Raw genomic sequence first — 13023 nt, 5'->3', positions numbered from 1 at the left:
GTTAGACAGCAACTTGCCCCATGTAGCATGGCATGAATGAGAGCACTGCTGGCTGGGGTGCTAAGTTATCTGGATAGACATAGCTTAAGATAGGAAACGGGAGATTTTTCAAAGATGCAAGGAACAGGTAAGGACTCAAGTGCTACAAAAGGATCCACTACAGAAAGGATGTGGACAAGTTGGAGAGATTGGCGAAGGGCAACGAAAATGCTTTGGAGACTGGGGCAAATGACTGGTGAGGAGAGGCTGAGGGAGCTGGGATGTTTAGTCTGGAAAAACGAAGACTGAGGGGGATTGAATAGCAGCCTTCAACTCCCTGCTGGGGGGTTGCAAAGAGGATGGAGCTGGACTAGTCTCAGTGGGGGCAGACGACAGGACAAGGAGCAATGGGCTTTAATCTTTACTCATCTATAGAGGAGCCTCTGGGAATCCTACAGTCGGACCTAGATGGGTTACAGGGGTGCGTGGATGAGAATAGGGTGGGATTCAACACTGACAGCAAGAGAAGCTGAGGTTGGATATTGGGAAAAACTCTCACTAAGAGGGTAGTAAAGCTCTGGAACAGGCTCCCCAGAGACATGGTGGACTCTCCATCCTTGAAGGTTTTTAAGGCCCAGATAGACAAAGCCCTGGCTGGGATGATGTAGTTGTGGCTGGTCCTGCTTGGAGCAGGGGTTGGACTAGATGTGACCCGAGGTCCCTGCCAACCCTAATTCTCTATGAACCTATGGCAATGCTTCTCAACCAGGGGGACCATGGCATCCTGGGGTGCTTTGAGATCCTGTTAAGGGTATCTGGGGTGCCAGGCAGTGTTAGCACCGTTAGGTGTGCAGATGCAATTCACAAGATAAACCCAGAGATTTTAAATAGAAATCTAGTGTTAAAAAAACTTTCTGACCCCTTGTGTTCTTTGACGCAGAAGAACTGCTCTGTCATTTTTCCACGGTCAAAAAATGAATGAAAGCTTGGAGCTTGTATTTTCTGAGGAGTCCTTCAAGTCTAAAAAGTTTGAGAACCACTGTACTCTGGCCCTTTAATTCCCATTTGCACCTTTTGAACAAAAATTCTTACAAAAAAACCAGAAGAATCAGGGCTGAGACATCATTTGAGCAGGTTTTTTTGTAAATAGGTGAAGTACCCCAGAGCTGTAAATGGGGTGCAGATGTAGCTTTCCATACACCTTCAGGAGCTGACGTGTCCAAAGCAAGGCTGGTTCTCCCTTGGTGCAACACCTTCGTTTCCAGTCTGCGTTATGACGCATTGCAGCCTCCTTCCTGGGAGGACAGCGTGACACTTGCATCCATAAAACCGGCACAACAGGCATTTCAGGTGTCAGCTTTCCTTTTTAATGGGCTGAAAAAGTAAAAAGTAGATCCTCCAGTACAGCACAAGTTTAATCCAAGAAAGGCTCATTGTTTAGGCACGAATGTTCCCGGGAAGTCTCGAATTTCCTAAGAAAACGAGAAAAAGTCCAGCCCAATGGCCTGGCAGCCATGCTGGGTTCCCCCGCCCCCCTTTGTGGTTTAGGGAATAAGAGCCAAGGTTTGTGTTTAAACGCAACTCTTAGTATTTCATCGTGGCTCATATGAATCCAAATATGTCCCTTTTCAGCTGAACATCAGCTTTCGATCCATGGCTCTTGGATCACAAGTGAGCCGTGAAGAAATGGGTCTTTGCATGATGTCCTTGTCTTGTCTGATGAGTGGCATTCAGCCAGTACTATATTTGATACTTTCCAGTCCTGCTCAGGGTGGATTTGATTTTAAATTACAATTTAAATCACTGGCAGCCAGGAAGCCTCAATTTAATCCTTCTTTTCTACAAAAAGTAAATTCTTGTATTATATCCTTTATTCATTTAACTTCTTGAAACTGCACTTTTAGAGAGAGGTAAGGGCTTGACTCCCTACTCAAACTTGCAGAGAGACAATAGGGCTGATGGGTGGGTAATCAGGTTTGTTATCTCTCTTCCCCATGTACTGCTGCTAACAAGGATGTTTTATCTCTGGAGACGCACATCCACAGTTTGAGAACTGAAACTAAGCATCACAGAGAGGCTTAATGGGATCTTCTAGACTGAGTCCCACTGGGTAGAGTGGTTTTCTTTAATCTTTACTAATCTGTAGAGGAGCCTCTGGGAATCCTACAGTCGGACCTAGATGTGTTACAGGGGTGCGTGGATGAGAATAGGATGGGATTCAACACTGACAAGTGCTGGGGAGGAAGAGCCGGCACCATACCTACAGGCTGGGGAACTCCCTTCTCGTCAGGGCAGAGGGAGAAAAGGATCTGGGGGTCATCATTGACTCCAAGATGAACATGGGCCGGCAGTGTGGGGACACAGTCGGGAAGCCCAACCGCACCTTGTCCTGCATCCACAGATGCATCTCGAGCAGGTCCAGGGAGGTGATCCTCCCCCCCATGCGGCACTGGTCAGGCCGCAGCTGGAGTACTGTGTCCAGGTCTGGGCGCCGCACTTCAGGAGGGACGTGGACAGCATGGAGGGGGGCCAGAGGAGGCCACTCACATTATCGGGGGCAGCAGGGCAGGCCCTACGAGGAGAGGCGACGGGACCTGAACCTGTTCAGCCTCCACAAGAGAAGGCTGAGGGGGGTCTAGTGGCCTGTTACAAACTGGTCAGACCAGCAGGCACTGGGGGAGTCCCTGTTCCCCCGAGCACCGCCAGGAGTGACCAGGAACAACGGTCACAAGCTGGCAGAGGGGAGATTTAGGTTAGATATCAGGAGGCGCTACTTCACGGTCAGGGCGGCTAGGGTCTGGGACCAACTTCCAAGAGAAGTGGTGCTGGCTCCTACCCCGGGGGTCTTTTAGAGGAGGCTGGATGAACACCTTCTTGGGGTCGTTTGACCCCAGTACTCTTTGCTGCCAGGGCAGGGGGTCAGACTCAATCTGCTCAGGTCCCTTCTGACACTTGAAACTATGAAACCTTGTAAGATTGGGTCCCTAATATAGTCCATGGCCTGTTGTGACCTATTTATACAACATTTCTAAAAAGATTACATGAATATATTGTCTCAAATAGTATATAATTAGAAGTTATAATCCCTATTCCATGATGATATCGTCGAGCTTTAATATATCTTAAATTCAAACTATCTTTATATAGGGGTTTTTTATATTAAAAAAAAAAAATCTTAAATACGATTAAATAAAAATCTGATTTTATTTTATTTTTTTTAAATCACTGATTATTTGTTTTTTATCTACTGTAGTTCTGCTCCACTTGAGACTGCTACAGTAATTATTTGTGGGTTTTAGACTACTGGTAGATAGGCACAAATGGGTTCACAGAACTAACATTAAGAGGGTTTCTAGGGCACGATCATTTTGGAGTTTCTAGACTTGAACAAGGCTGCAATCCCTTTGCTGCTGGCTGCCAGAGAGACTTAATTGGTGATCTCCATTTTTAGTGGGAGCTCAGCTTCTAAGCAAAGCAGACAATCGAGGATAACCACACGCAGTTGTTCCTGTCTTGACTCGCATGTGGCTGTAATCTGTCTGCCCCAACCATCTCTTACTTCTGCTCCTCTCCCAGTTCACGGGCAGAAATCCTCGAGCAGGCTGCTTTCTTTCACTATAGCTGCATTTTCTCATCCTGCAGCTCTGCTGTCATCTAACTGAACAACTCTCACTTTTACTTTTCCAGCATCATTGACTCTCACCCCCACAGCCCCAGCTGCTGCTTCCCCACTTGTTTCAGTGCTCACACCCTCCCTTCCTTTCTCCTGCTGCAGCTACTCAGCGTGCAGCATCACCAGCCGTGTCCAAGAGCAAACACGACTTGTCTGTCCGAGTGTTGCCCATTGGTGCTTTCCTCTGAGCACACAGATCGTGTTTACCATCTGTCTGGAGTCCTCTTCCACCCCAGACCCTCTCCTCTCCGGGATCTGCCTGTTAGGCACCACTAACGCTGCTCTTGTTTAAATCTGTAATGCCCTTGCCAAAGCTCAGCACAGCACCCATGCTTCTCCGTGACTTGTCAGCTGCCCTCAGTCATGCTTTGCGACAGCCTTGCCTGCCCTTAGCTTCTATGAAACCTGCTTCTCCCCATGCTCATGATGAGGTCCTTATACGTCTCTGCAAACCACTGCAGTATTCACTTCCAAATCCCTCCTTCACCTTTTTTGCTGCAGTGCCCACTGAAGCCCAACTGGCCTTTAGATGCTGCGCTGACGTGCCTCACTTGTTTCCTTGTCTCTGGTTTGTACCCGTCGGCTGCCTTATGGAGTATGGACATGGGCTGTTGATTATGGCATGCAAAGGGGCAGAGCTTTACCTCGTGTCATGTACTCCACAGTAACTGCCCATGTGCACACGCTTACCCCAGGGTAAGGGCAAACTAACCTATGGTAGCTTTAGCCCTCTTATGTTGCAAACTAACCTACCAGGGCTTCGCTTCCACTTTCCGCAAGGCAAAAGCATGGATCTGGGTAGTTGCTATAAAGCAGTTGATGGGAAGTAAATACCCTGCCTCCATTTATTGATTGATTGAGGCAAGCTGCTTGTATGTCCAGGTAGTTAGGCTCTTTGGGAGGAGATGGTCTACAATTTTGTCTAGTACCCAACACAGTGGCAGCCTTGCCCACAGGGAGGGCCCCTAGCTGGTCTGGAAACACAGCAGAAAGCCGCCTTTCTGGAACATCTGGTTCTGTTCCCCAACCAGATTCAGTGACCCATGCCCTTCCTTAGATGAATCCCCTCTTGGAAAGTGCATCACAAATAAAATGTGGGGGGCCTGATGGTCTGAATCTCTTCACATTGGGTGCAGAGGCCTTGAAAGCCTTCCACAGCTGCTAGTGTTACAGAGCAGGCTGTAATGCTTTATTTAGCAGCTCTCCTGAAGCTGACTGCAGCAGTCCTCCTCCCAGCCACAGCAGAGCAAGCAGGGTGAATAATACATATTAAGCTATACAAGGGAAGCCAATTGTGTTGTCAGACACTGGCTTAGGCTTTCATGGGAGTTGACTCAACTGGCTGGAAGGGGAAGCTGAAGTGCTTTTAAATGCTGAGGGCCCATGCTGTTCAGCAGTAAGTGCATCCAGTGGCCTAATTCTGTCCTCTGTGCCATAAACCGTGGCTGCTTGCAGCCTTATATCCTTACCCACTCCCAGATAGCTATAAATGAGCTGTGTGACAGCATGGAGTGGACTACATGCAGCTCTGTGCTGGCTCTAGTTGTTTGAAGGCAGGGGGGGAGAATCGGGCGTCATTGGTTTTAAGCTCTGGCAACGTTTAAGGGGCAATGTTGTTGGCACCACCTAAAGAGTTGCTTTGTTCTCCCTCTTAGTACCTGGCATTAAATGCGATGCCCTGCAACTTTGTATGCACGTCTGCCTCCTGATGTGCCACGTAACCAGGAATTGCCAGTCAAAAAGCAGCGGTCTGGGCTCTTGAAAAGGGAGAGGGGTCATCCAGGGCTTGTCCTGCCTGCCTCCTTCCTCCCCTGCCAGTAGAAATTTAAATAAACTCGCACAGCATTTTAAGCTCTTTTTGGCTGGCACTTTCTGACTGGAGTTAGAATACATTCACACCTCCTAACTGGGGCTTTGTGTGTTAAGTGTAAAGGCGAGGCTGTCACTTCCTTCCTCTGGTTCTTCCCAGCACCTTGTCTTGCCTCCTAGGGTATCCTTCTTTCTTCAAAGCTGCCTAAAGAGTAGCTGAAATCCTTTCACTCCAGAGCGCTCTTTTGCTGATGTGCCTCAACCCCAGCTTGGGAGGGACCAGACCTGGATCGCTGAGTCTTCCTACCCTGGTCACCTGGAGGATGTGGTGCATCTGCCCTCTCAGCCCCAGGTAGAGGAAGGGGCAGCCAGCTGGCTTGAAGGTCCTTCCCCACTGAAAACAGAGAGGCTCCCAGGCTGGAGGGGTTGACTTGAACTTTTGAATGCTGGCCTGCAGGCACATATTTGAAGTCCTCTCCATTCTCTACAGTGCCTGCAAAATTAGGGACTGCCCTTTTTCCTGGGATCTTGGGTGGAAAACACCAAAAGCCTCTTGTCATCCGCACTTGTGGTAAGGTGACTAACTCTGCTCCGTGCCTCCTTCAGAGGCTGGATCATTGCAGTGTGGTCTGTATGGAAATAGCCTGAGCCACGGCTGGCACAGAAGGAGTGTGCATGCCTGCTGGAATCCAGTCCGACCAGTTTTCTGTTGCTGGCTGCTATTCCAGGGGCCGGTCTAGGTACCCATTAATAGTTTCAGGGCTGTTATTGTAGCCGTGTTGTTCTAAGGACACAGGCAGACAGCGTTCTTTGGATAAATGTGATACCTTTTATTAAACCAGCTAAATAGTTGGGAAAAATGATTCTCCATGAGTTTTTGGGCACCCTTTTCAAACATGGGGAGACACTGCTGGCCTCACTATGCCTGAAGAAGGGTGTTTGTGCCTGAAAGCTTGGAAAAATTGTTCTTTGCAACTTTTTGGGTAGATGTGAAATATCTTTTATTAGACCAACTAAAGAACCTCGCCTGCCCGTTAATAGTGCGGGTCTTGTCACTTCCTTCTGGGAGCCAGGAACCACTACAGCAGCTGAGCTTGTGTCTGTTCATGACTCTTGGGGGTTAAATGTCTGGAGGTTGGGGGCTGCGGGTTGCCTGTGGAGAGCCTTCTGCAGTTCCTCCTTACTAGTCAGTCCACTGTTGTCTGATAGCAAAGCATGCAGTGCCAGGGGTTTGTCTCAAGGGATCAAGGGGAGGCATTTTAATGAGCGGTTCTCTTGCTTTTGGTTGGAACCAATGGCATTTGATCCATTATTCCTATTTTTCCTGCCCCCCTCACCTGTTCATCCTTCTTTCCTTCTCTAGAAGCTGTGCCAGTACCATCAGCTTCTCTAATCTCATAATTTAGGGATCTTCATCTTTGGAGAAGAGTATTTGGGGTTCTCCCTTCATGTTGGCAGCCGCATGTTCGGCACTGCATCCCGTGCCCAGCGGCTGGGCGTCCCTGTAGGAACGAGAGCAGCAAGTCTCCACCCAGGTGCCACGGCTTTAGAAACGAAATTCGTAGTCAGGGTCTTTCTGAGTTCTTTGAACAGAAAAACTGCTGTATTTTTTTTTTTTTTCTGTAGGCCAAAAAAAGAGGCATCCTGCCCTCTTTCTCCTCTTCCAGGAAACCCATGATCATGTCAGCCACAACACTGTCTGCACTGCTTCTCCTCTCCTACCTCTTTCCTGCCACAAACTGCAGCTCTTATCTCCAGTTTCGTGACTGATTTTATTTATTTTTTGCTGACTTCTCGGTCGTTTTTCTCCTTTTGATCATCATGTCAGTCCCTAATTTAGTTGCTATTCCTGTGATAAATGGGTTCTTCATAAAGAGGCTTTTTATGTGAGCACGTGTACGCGGCTGGGAAACGAACTGCCTGGTCTCTCCAGCTCCAAGTCCGGGACCCTGTAATGCGGGGCATCCTATCCACCCACGTGCCTCGGGTTTTTTATCCATTATCAAAAATCTCATGCATCCCTTTGCAGTCTTCACTGCTGGCTGCTGTCAGATGGAGTGCCAGACTAGATTCACAATTGATCCGAGGCGGCATGGCAGGACCTATGTTAACTTTTGTAATCTGTGTGTCTTATGCATCTGCCACTACCCCAACCGGTAAATTAATTCCACAGCCAGCCAAGCTTTAGATCTTCAATATATGCTGATTTATATCCTCTCTCTTTTTCTTTCCCTCCTCTCCCCATATACAGAATACATTCAGAAATATGCAACAGAAGAAGCACTAAAAGAACAGGAAGAAGCCACCGGGGACAGCTCATCAGAGAGCTCCATGTCTGACTTCTCGGAAGACGAAGCGCAGGATATGGAGTTGTAGTAGAAGAAGCGACCTGCTTTTCAGAGAGACTATTATTTCCTAACCATGAGAAGCAGACTATAATATTCATATTTAAACAAAGCAATTTTTTTTATTACTAAACAAGGTTTTTATGAATAATAGCATTGATATATATATATCACCCTTTAGATCTTGATTTCTTGGTCATTTCTCAAACCCAAGGTGCATAGCATATTCCCACATTCCATTTTGGTAGCAATATGCAGCCCGAATGCATGCATTCATAATTCCATTTGGCCAAGTCCACTTGTGTGCTACTGAACTGTCAACTAAAAACAGCTGCTCTGGTAGGTAGGGAGTTAGTAAAGATTTTTTTGTTGTTGTTGTTGTTGTTTTTTGGTTTTTTTCCTCCTTTTTATCAGTGTTTCCAAAGACACCACCTTGGATGCTGATGCAGCACAGCGCTTTCTCAAAGTAAGAACCTGGGGGATAATGTCAGGATGTGGAGATAAGATGGTGAAATAAAAGGTGCTCCTTCAGGCAACGTGGCTGATCATATTTTATGTGGAGTCATGTTTAAAAAAGATGCACGAGCTAATCGGAGCATTGAAACTTAAACACTTTTTTGACTTGGATTTTAAGTATGTTTTTATATGTGGACTCCTGCTCTCTGAAGTATAGGGACCTACAACCACTGGTCTGTTTAGTTTTTTGGGGGTTTTTTTTTACTTTTGAAAGCCTTCATCTGGACATCTATTCACTTTCTTGGTCTGGATTATGAGATGTTCCCTTTTTGGGGGACCCCCCCCACAATGGTATGTGAACAGTGCTTTAATATACCTGGAGCACACACCAAGTCAAACCCTTGCTTTGTCATAGTTTGGAAACAGCTGCCATTTAATGGCTTCAAGCTTGCTGGGGTTTCTTTTCGCCGGCTTGAAGTATGGCTAAAGACCTCACAAAAAAAAAAAAATCTCCGTCTCCTGAAAGTGTTTTCTGACCAGATGGATTAGCCTTGCTGAGAGCTTCAGATCCATGAAGATTGGTCCACTGGCTGTAGTCCACGAATCCATCGGCACTCTCATTCTTGGTTTCCTTTTTCCCCCTTCTGCAGCAGCTTGATAGCCATCTGCTTGTGAGTGTACAACAGACCAAACTCTCCAGAGTTGAACAAAGGAAAATGATCTAGGAAAATTTTAAATTTTTTTTTTTAAATTTAAAAGACAATTTTGGGGAAACATGCAAATCTTTTTTTTTCCCCTCCCCAAAGACTTTTCTGGATGAAGATTTTTTTTTTTTCCTGATATTTCAACATGCTAAAATTTTGGTTTTGGTTTTTTTTGTTTGTTCGTTTTTAGTTTTAATGCTAAGAAAACATGAATACAGTAACTTGCCTACATGGGGTGCCAGTATACTTGAATTTGGAAAATGGCGCATTTGAAATGCCAACTAAGATGGATTTTTAAAACCGGGATGTTATCTGCTGTATTTGTAGGGTTTTCTGAGGGGTTTGGACAACCAGTTACTTTAACTTTTGGGACAACCTGCAGGACTGCATGGAATTCAAGCCATCCTGAGAGACCATCGAACTGAATTTGCATGTCAGACTGGACTCGGTAAAAAACAAAAAAAAATGAAGAAAAAAAGACATTTTCCATTTCATCACAAGTGTTTTTTCCCTTTTAGAAATGCCCCTGAATTGCGTCAATGAGGTTGGAAGATACAATCCTATTTTTTTTAATTCATAAAGCACAATCAGTTTTTTTTGGAAAACTATAAAGTACAATTTTGCTTTAGCATGATTATTTTCCTTAATAAAAAAAAAATAACCTACAAAGATTTTACTTATTTTATGTTCGTTACGGGCATGAAGCAAAAGGGGTTGTTTTTTTATTTCCCTCTGCTTTTTTTTTCTTTTAAAAAAAAAAAAAAAGCAGTAATGTAGGGCTGTGGTTAGTTACTGTGCTGAAGTTCTCTATCTAGCATTTGTGGCTTGTTGGAAGGGGGTAGTAGTAAACTATTTAACATGTAATGGTGTACGTTAACTCTTATCTAGCACGCTGTTTTCTCATTTCTTTGGGGAGGGAGGGGCAGAGTTTTTTGCTGGCACTGTTTAACTTGCTTACCTGCTGGACTAGCAGTTTGCTTGAGCTATAACTTTAACTGTAGGTGCTATTTAGGGGTAGACAAAAGTGCTGGGTGGTGATATCAGTTTTAAAAAAAAAAACAAAAAAAACAACAAAACAATAAAAGTTTGTATTTTTTCAATATTGTATAAACATAGTGTTCTAATTCCCTCCATTTTTTTTCCAGGTAACTATGTCCCTCCCTCTCCCCAACCCCCGGCTCTATTGGCTAGCCGGGTTTTTCACATAGAGCACTTGCGCGCACTCCCTCCTTTCAAGAAGCCCGTTTTTTCAGTAGAAGCAGGTGTCCAGTCCTAAGCATCCAAAGGAATTGCCATGAGAGCTGCCGCTGTCTAAGGCAGGCTCCCGGGAGAGCAGGCACACGCCTTACTGCCCTGATCTCTCTGTTGGAAGGTGCACGGTGGTTCTGTTGTCCAAGCCGCTCCGATTTCCCCCGTACCTTCTTTTATACACGCAGACACTTGCGGGTCTAGATCTGGAACTGTGTGCTTCAACTGCAGCGCTTTTCCTCGGACACTTAAGTGAGGAGAATGGTGGAGTTTGTAGCCTTGCCTGCCAGATGTTGAAGGTTCACCTGTTTTGTGCTGGATCCCTTCCCCCTTGCGGTGATGGCAGTAGGGAAGGAAGCCTGCAGTAAGCTATCGTTTGCAAGGATCCTGTCTCATGTGAAATGCCGATTTAGAGGATAAACTCAAATGGATTTGACTTATTTTTTCCCCAGATGGGAACAGCTGCTTGTAGCCTCATTCCACCCGTCTCCTGTGAGCACCGTTCTTTTGACCTCCTTCCCCTTCTTCAAGCCAGAACAGCCTGTAAATACAACTGCTCCCACCTAGTCTTCGAGGGAAACATGGAACTGCTTTGAACCCGGGTGCCCCTTTTTGTTCTTTTTAAGTTTGGTTCCTTTAGAAACGCTAGCAGACGTCTCCAAGCACCACTGCCATCTGCGCCCCCGCCCCTGTTCTGATCACTCGACTTCAAAGTGTCAGCTGGATGGGACTCGCTAGGCCTGCTCCAGCATAGCCATGTTTGATACGTATCCTCGTAGTCTGGATGAACCTCCAAGTATGGAAGTTTCTAAGTCACCTGCTGCAGCCATTTGGGGATCTGGCTCCTTTGGCTTTAGATCCAGTAGCTTATCACCTTGGTGTGTCTTCTCCTCTGTACAAAATATCAAAGCTGCCATTGATCAACAGATCTCGCGCTCCCGCCTTGAGAAGGTCCATACGTTTGCCAACAAGGCTTATCTTTAAACCTTCATCAGAAATGGGTTTTAGCTCATCTGGAGGCTTCTGGGTATTGCATTTTTTTTTCACTAGACCTTCCATTGTGACAACTCTACACTGCGGGAGGAGGGGATATTGGAGGAAGTGAATCTTTTACAGAGTGAATCCTGGATGCAGATTGGGAGCGTTTCCCCAGCTCTGCTTTTCTTGTCCGGTAACGCGTGCTCGCGATCAGGAAAGCGGCGAGTCGCGTGCGGCTCCTTGTGCTTCAGCTGTCCCAGTTGGCCAAGTAGGTTGAAGGGAACGGAAGCAACTGTGCGGTTCGTGTGCCACCTCGCACGACCCACCTTCGCCCCACATGCAAGGTGGAGAGAACGGAGCTCCGTGCCCTGCCTTTCTCTCCCTCCCTCCTTCCGCGGCATGGATGAGAAATGCTGGAAGCTGTGCTGCACTTGGCTTGCCCTGGCTTCTGCTTTGCAGGTAGATGCATCGCAGCATTTTGATGCGTCAGTGCTAGCTCTGATTAACAAAGACCCTACCACGTTGTCAGAGCTGTTTCACATCATGCAGGGGGCACTGGGGTTGGGAGGGGTTGCTGGTTTCTTATTTTTCCCCCCCGTTTTTATATATCTATCTATCTTAACTATTTTTTTGCTTCCTTTTTGCCCATCTTGAGTTCTGCTGGCACTTTAGCAGGTGTGCGTGTGGCATGAGAAATGGCCATTATTTTACTGACTGTATTTGGTACATATTGTGTGATACTTGAAGAGATCCAGGGTGTTGAGCCCTCCATTTGGAGTCTAAGCTTTTTGGGTTCGTTCTTTTCTTTTCTTTTCTTTTCTTTTTTTTCTTATTCTTTTTTTTCCAACCCCCTCCTCCCCTTTTTCTTGCATTGTGATGATGTAGTGGGCATGCCTGTCACCATGACAAATGCCTCTTCTATAACTTTTCTCAAATAGTTGTGTATAATTAAAGAACTGTAAACTTTTTTTAAATAAAATATGTATATACCTTGCTCTGCTTGCCTTGCTGCTTGCTGGGGGCAAAGTCCCATTCCCTTGGGGAGCGTCTAACAGCCCAGGGACACTGCTGCCGTTCCTCCACCGCCCGCCGAAGCTCTGTAGTGCAACACTCCTCTAACCCTGCGTGAAATCCTGGTCCTCGCTTGACAAGCTGCAGCCTATTAATTTGGGCTAATTCTTGAAGAGGTGCTCGGTTTACGGCTCCTGTTCCTATCTTCGGCGCTCCCAAGATGCAAGGAGTGGTTGGAAGACTAGATACTGCTGTCCATTCACCACCACTTTATAGGAGAAAAACAACCTTGCTAAGGTAACTTAGTGAAAGCACATCCAATCTCTCCTATGGCATTTGAACCAGAGTGCTAGGAGTCAGCAGGTTTCTTAGCTGCCAGTTAATCGGGCTGGCTTGAAAATACCTGGGGTTATACTCTGGCAATGAGAGGACTGGCAGACTCCGACTGGCTTCAAAATTGGCCAGTAACAAAAATAAGCCTAGTTTGGTGACTCAGCCGGGGTGGGGGAGATGCTTGTAAGGGTGCTGCACAGTACGAGCCCTGAAGCGTGAGGGTGCCGAAGTGTGACTCGCAAGATAAGCCCGGAGATCTCCAAAAGGGATCAATAGTATCACAGTCCTGCCTAGGTGCAGACTTTGAGCTCTTTGCAGCAGAGGAATTGCACTAGTATTTTTTGTGTGTGTGTGTGTGTGTGTGTGTGTGGAAAAAGTGTGAAAACGAAGAGCTGGTGTTTTCCAAGGGGGACTAGGGATCTCGCCTCTAGCCAACACTAGATGGTGCCATTTGCCAGACTTCCCTCGACGCTTTAACGTGCTGAAG

General features: G+C 46.4%; 1 protein-coding gene across 6 annotated transcripts in view; it reads left to right on the top strand.

Moving 5' to 3' along the window:
- Nucleotides 1–12186, top strand: part of UBE2H (ubiquitin conjugating enzyme E2 H) — a 69963-nt gene extending 57777 nt beyond the window's left edge. Inside the window, exons 7-9 of one of the 6 annotated variants that reach the window (XR_016441690.1) lie at nt 7713–8272; nt 9294–9414; nt 10112–12186. Coding sequence is in view for 1 of the 6 variants with exons in the window: in XM_090041494.1 (XP_089897620.1) it covers nt 7713–7837 (125 nt within the window). In the remaining 5 variants the exon portion in view is untranslated. Of the gene's footprint in view, nt 1–7712 lie in introns of all 6 variants that reach the window. The other 5 variants (XR_016441691.1, XR_016441689.1, XR_016441688.1 and 2 more) reach the window with 5 other exon arrangements.
- The last annotated feature ends 837 nt before the right edge of the window (nt 12187–13023 follow it).

Source organism: Crocodylus siamensis, chromosome 4 (assembly GCF_052110815.1).
Source record: "Crocodylus siamensis isolate JL-2025a chromosome 4, ASM5211081v1, whole genome shotgun sequence".
Classification (NCBI taxonomy): domain Eukaryota; kingdom Metazoa; phylum Chordata; order Crocodylia; family Crocodylidae; genus Crocodylus; species Crocodylus siamensis.
This window is presented reverse-complemented; position numbering and strand designations above follow the sequence as displayed.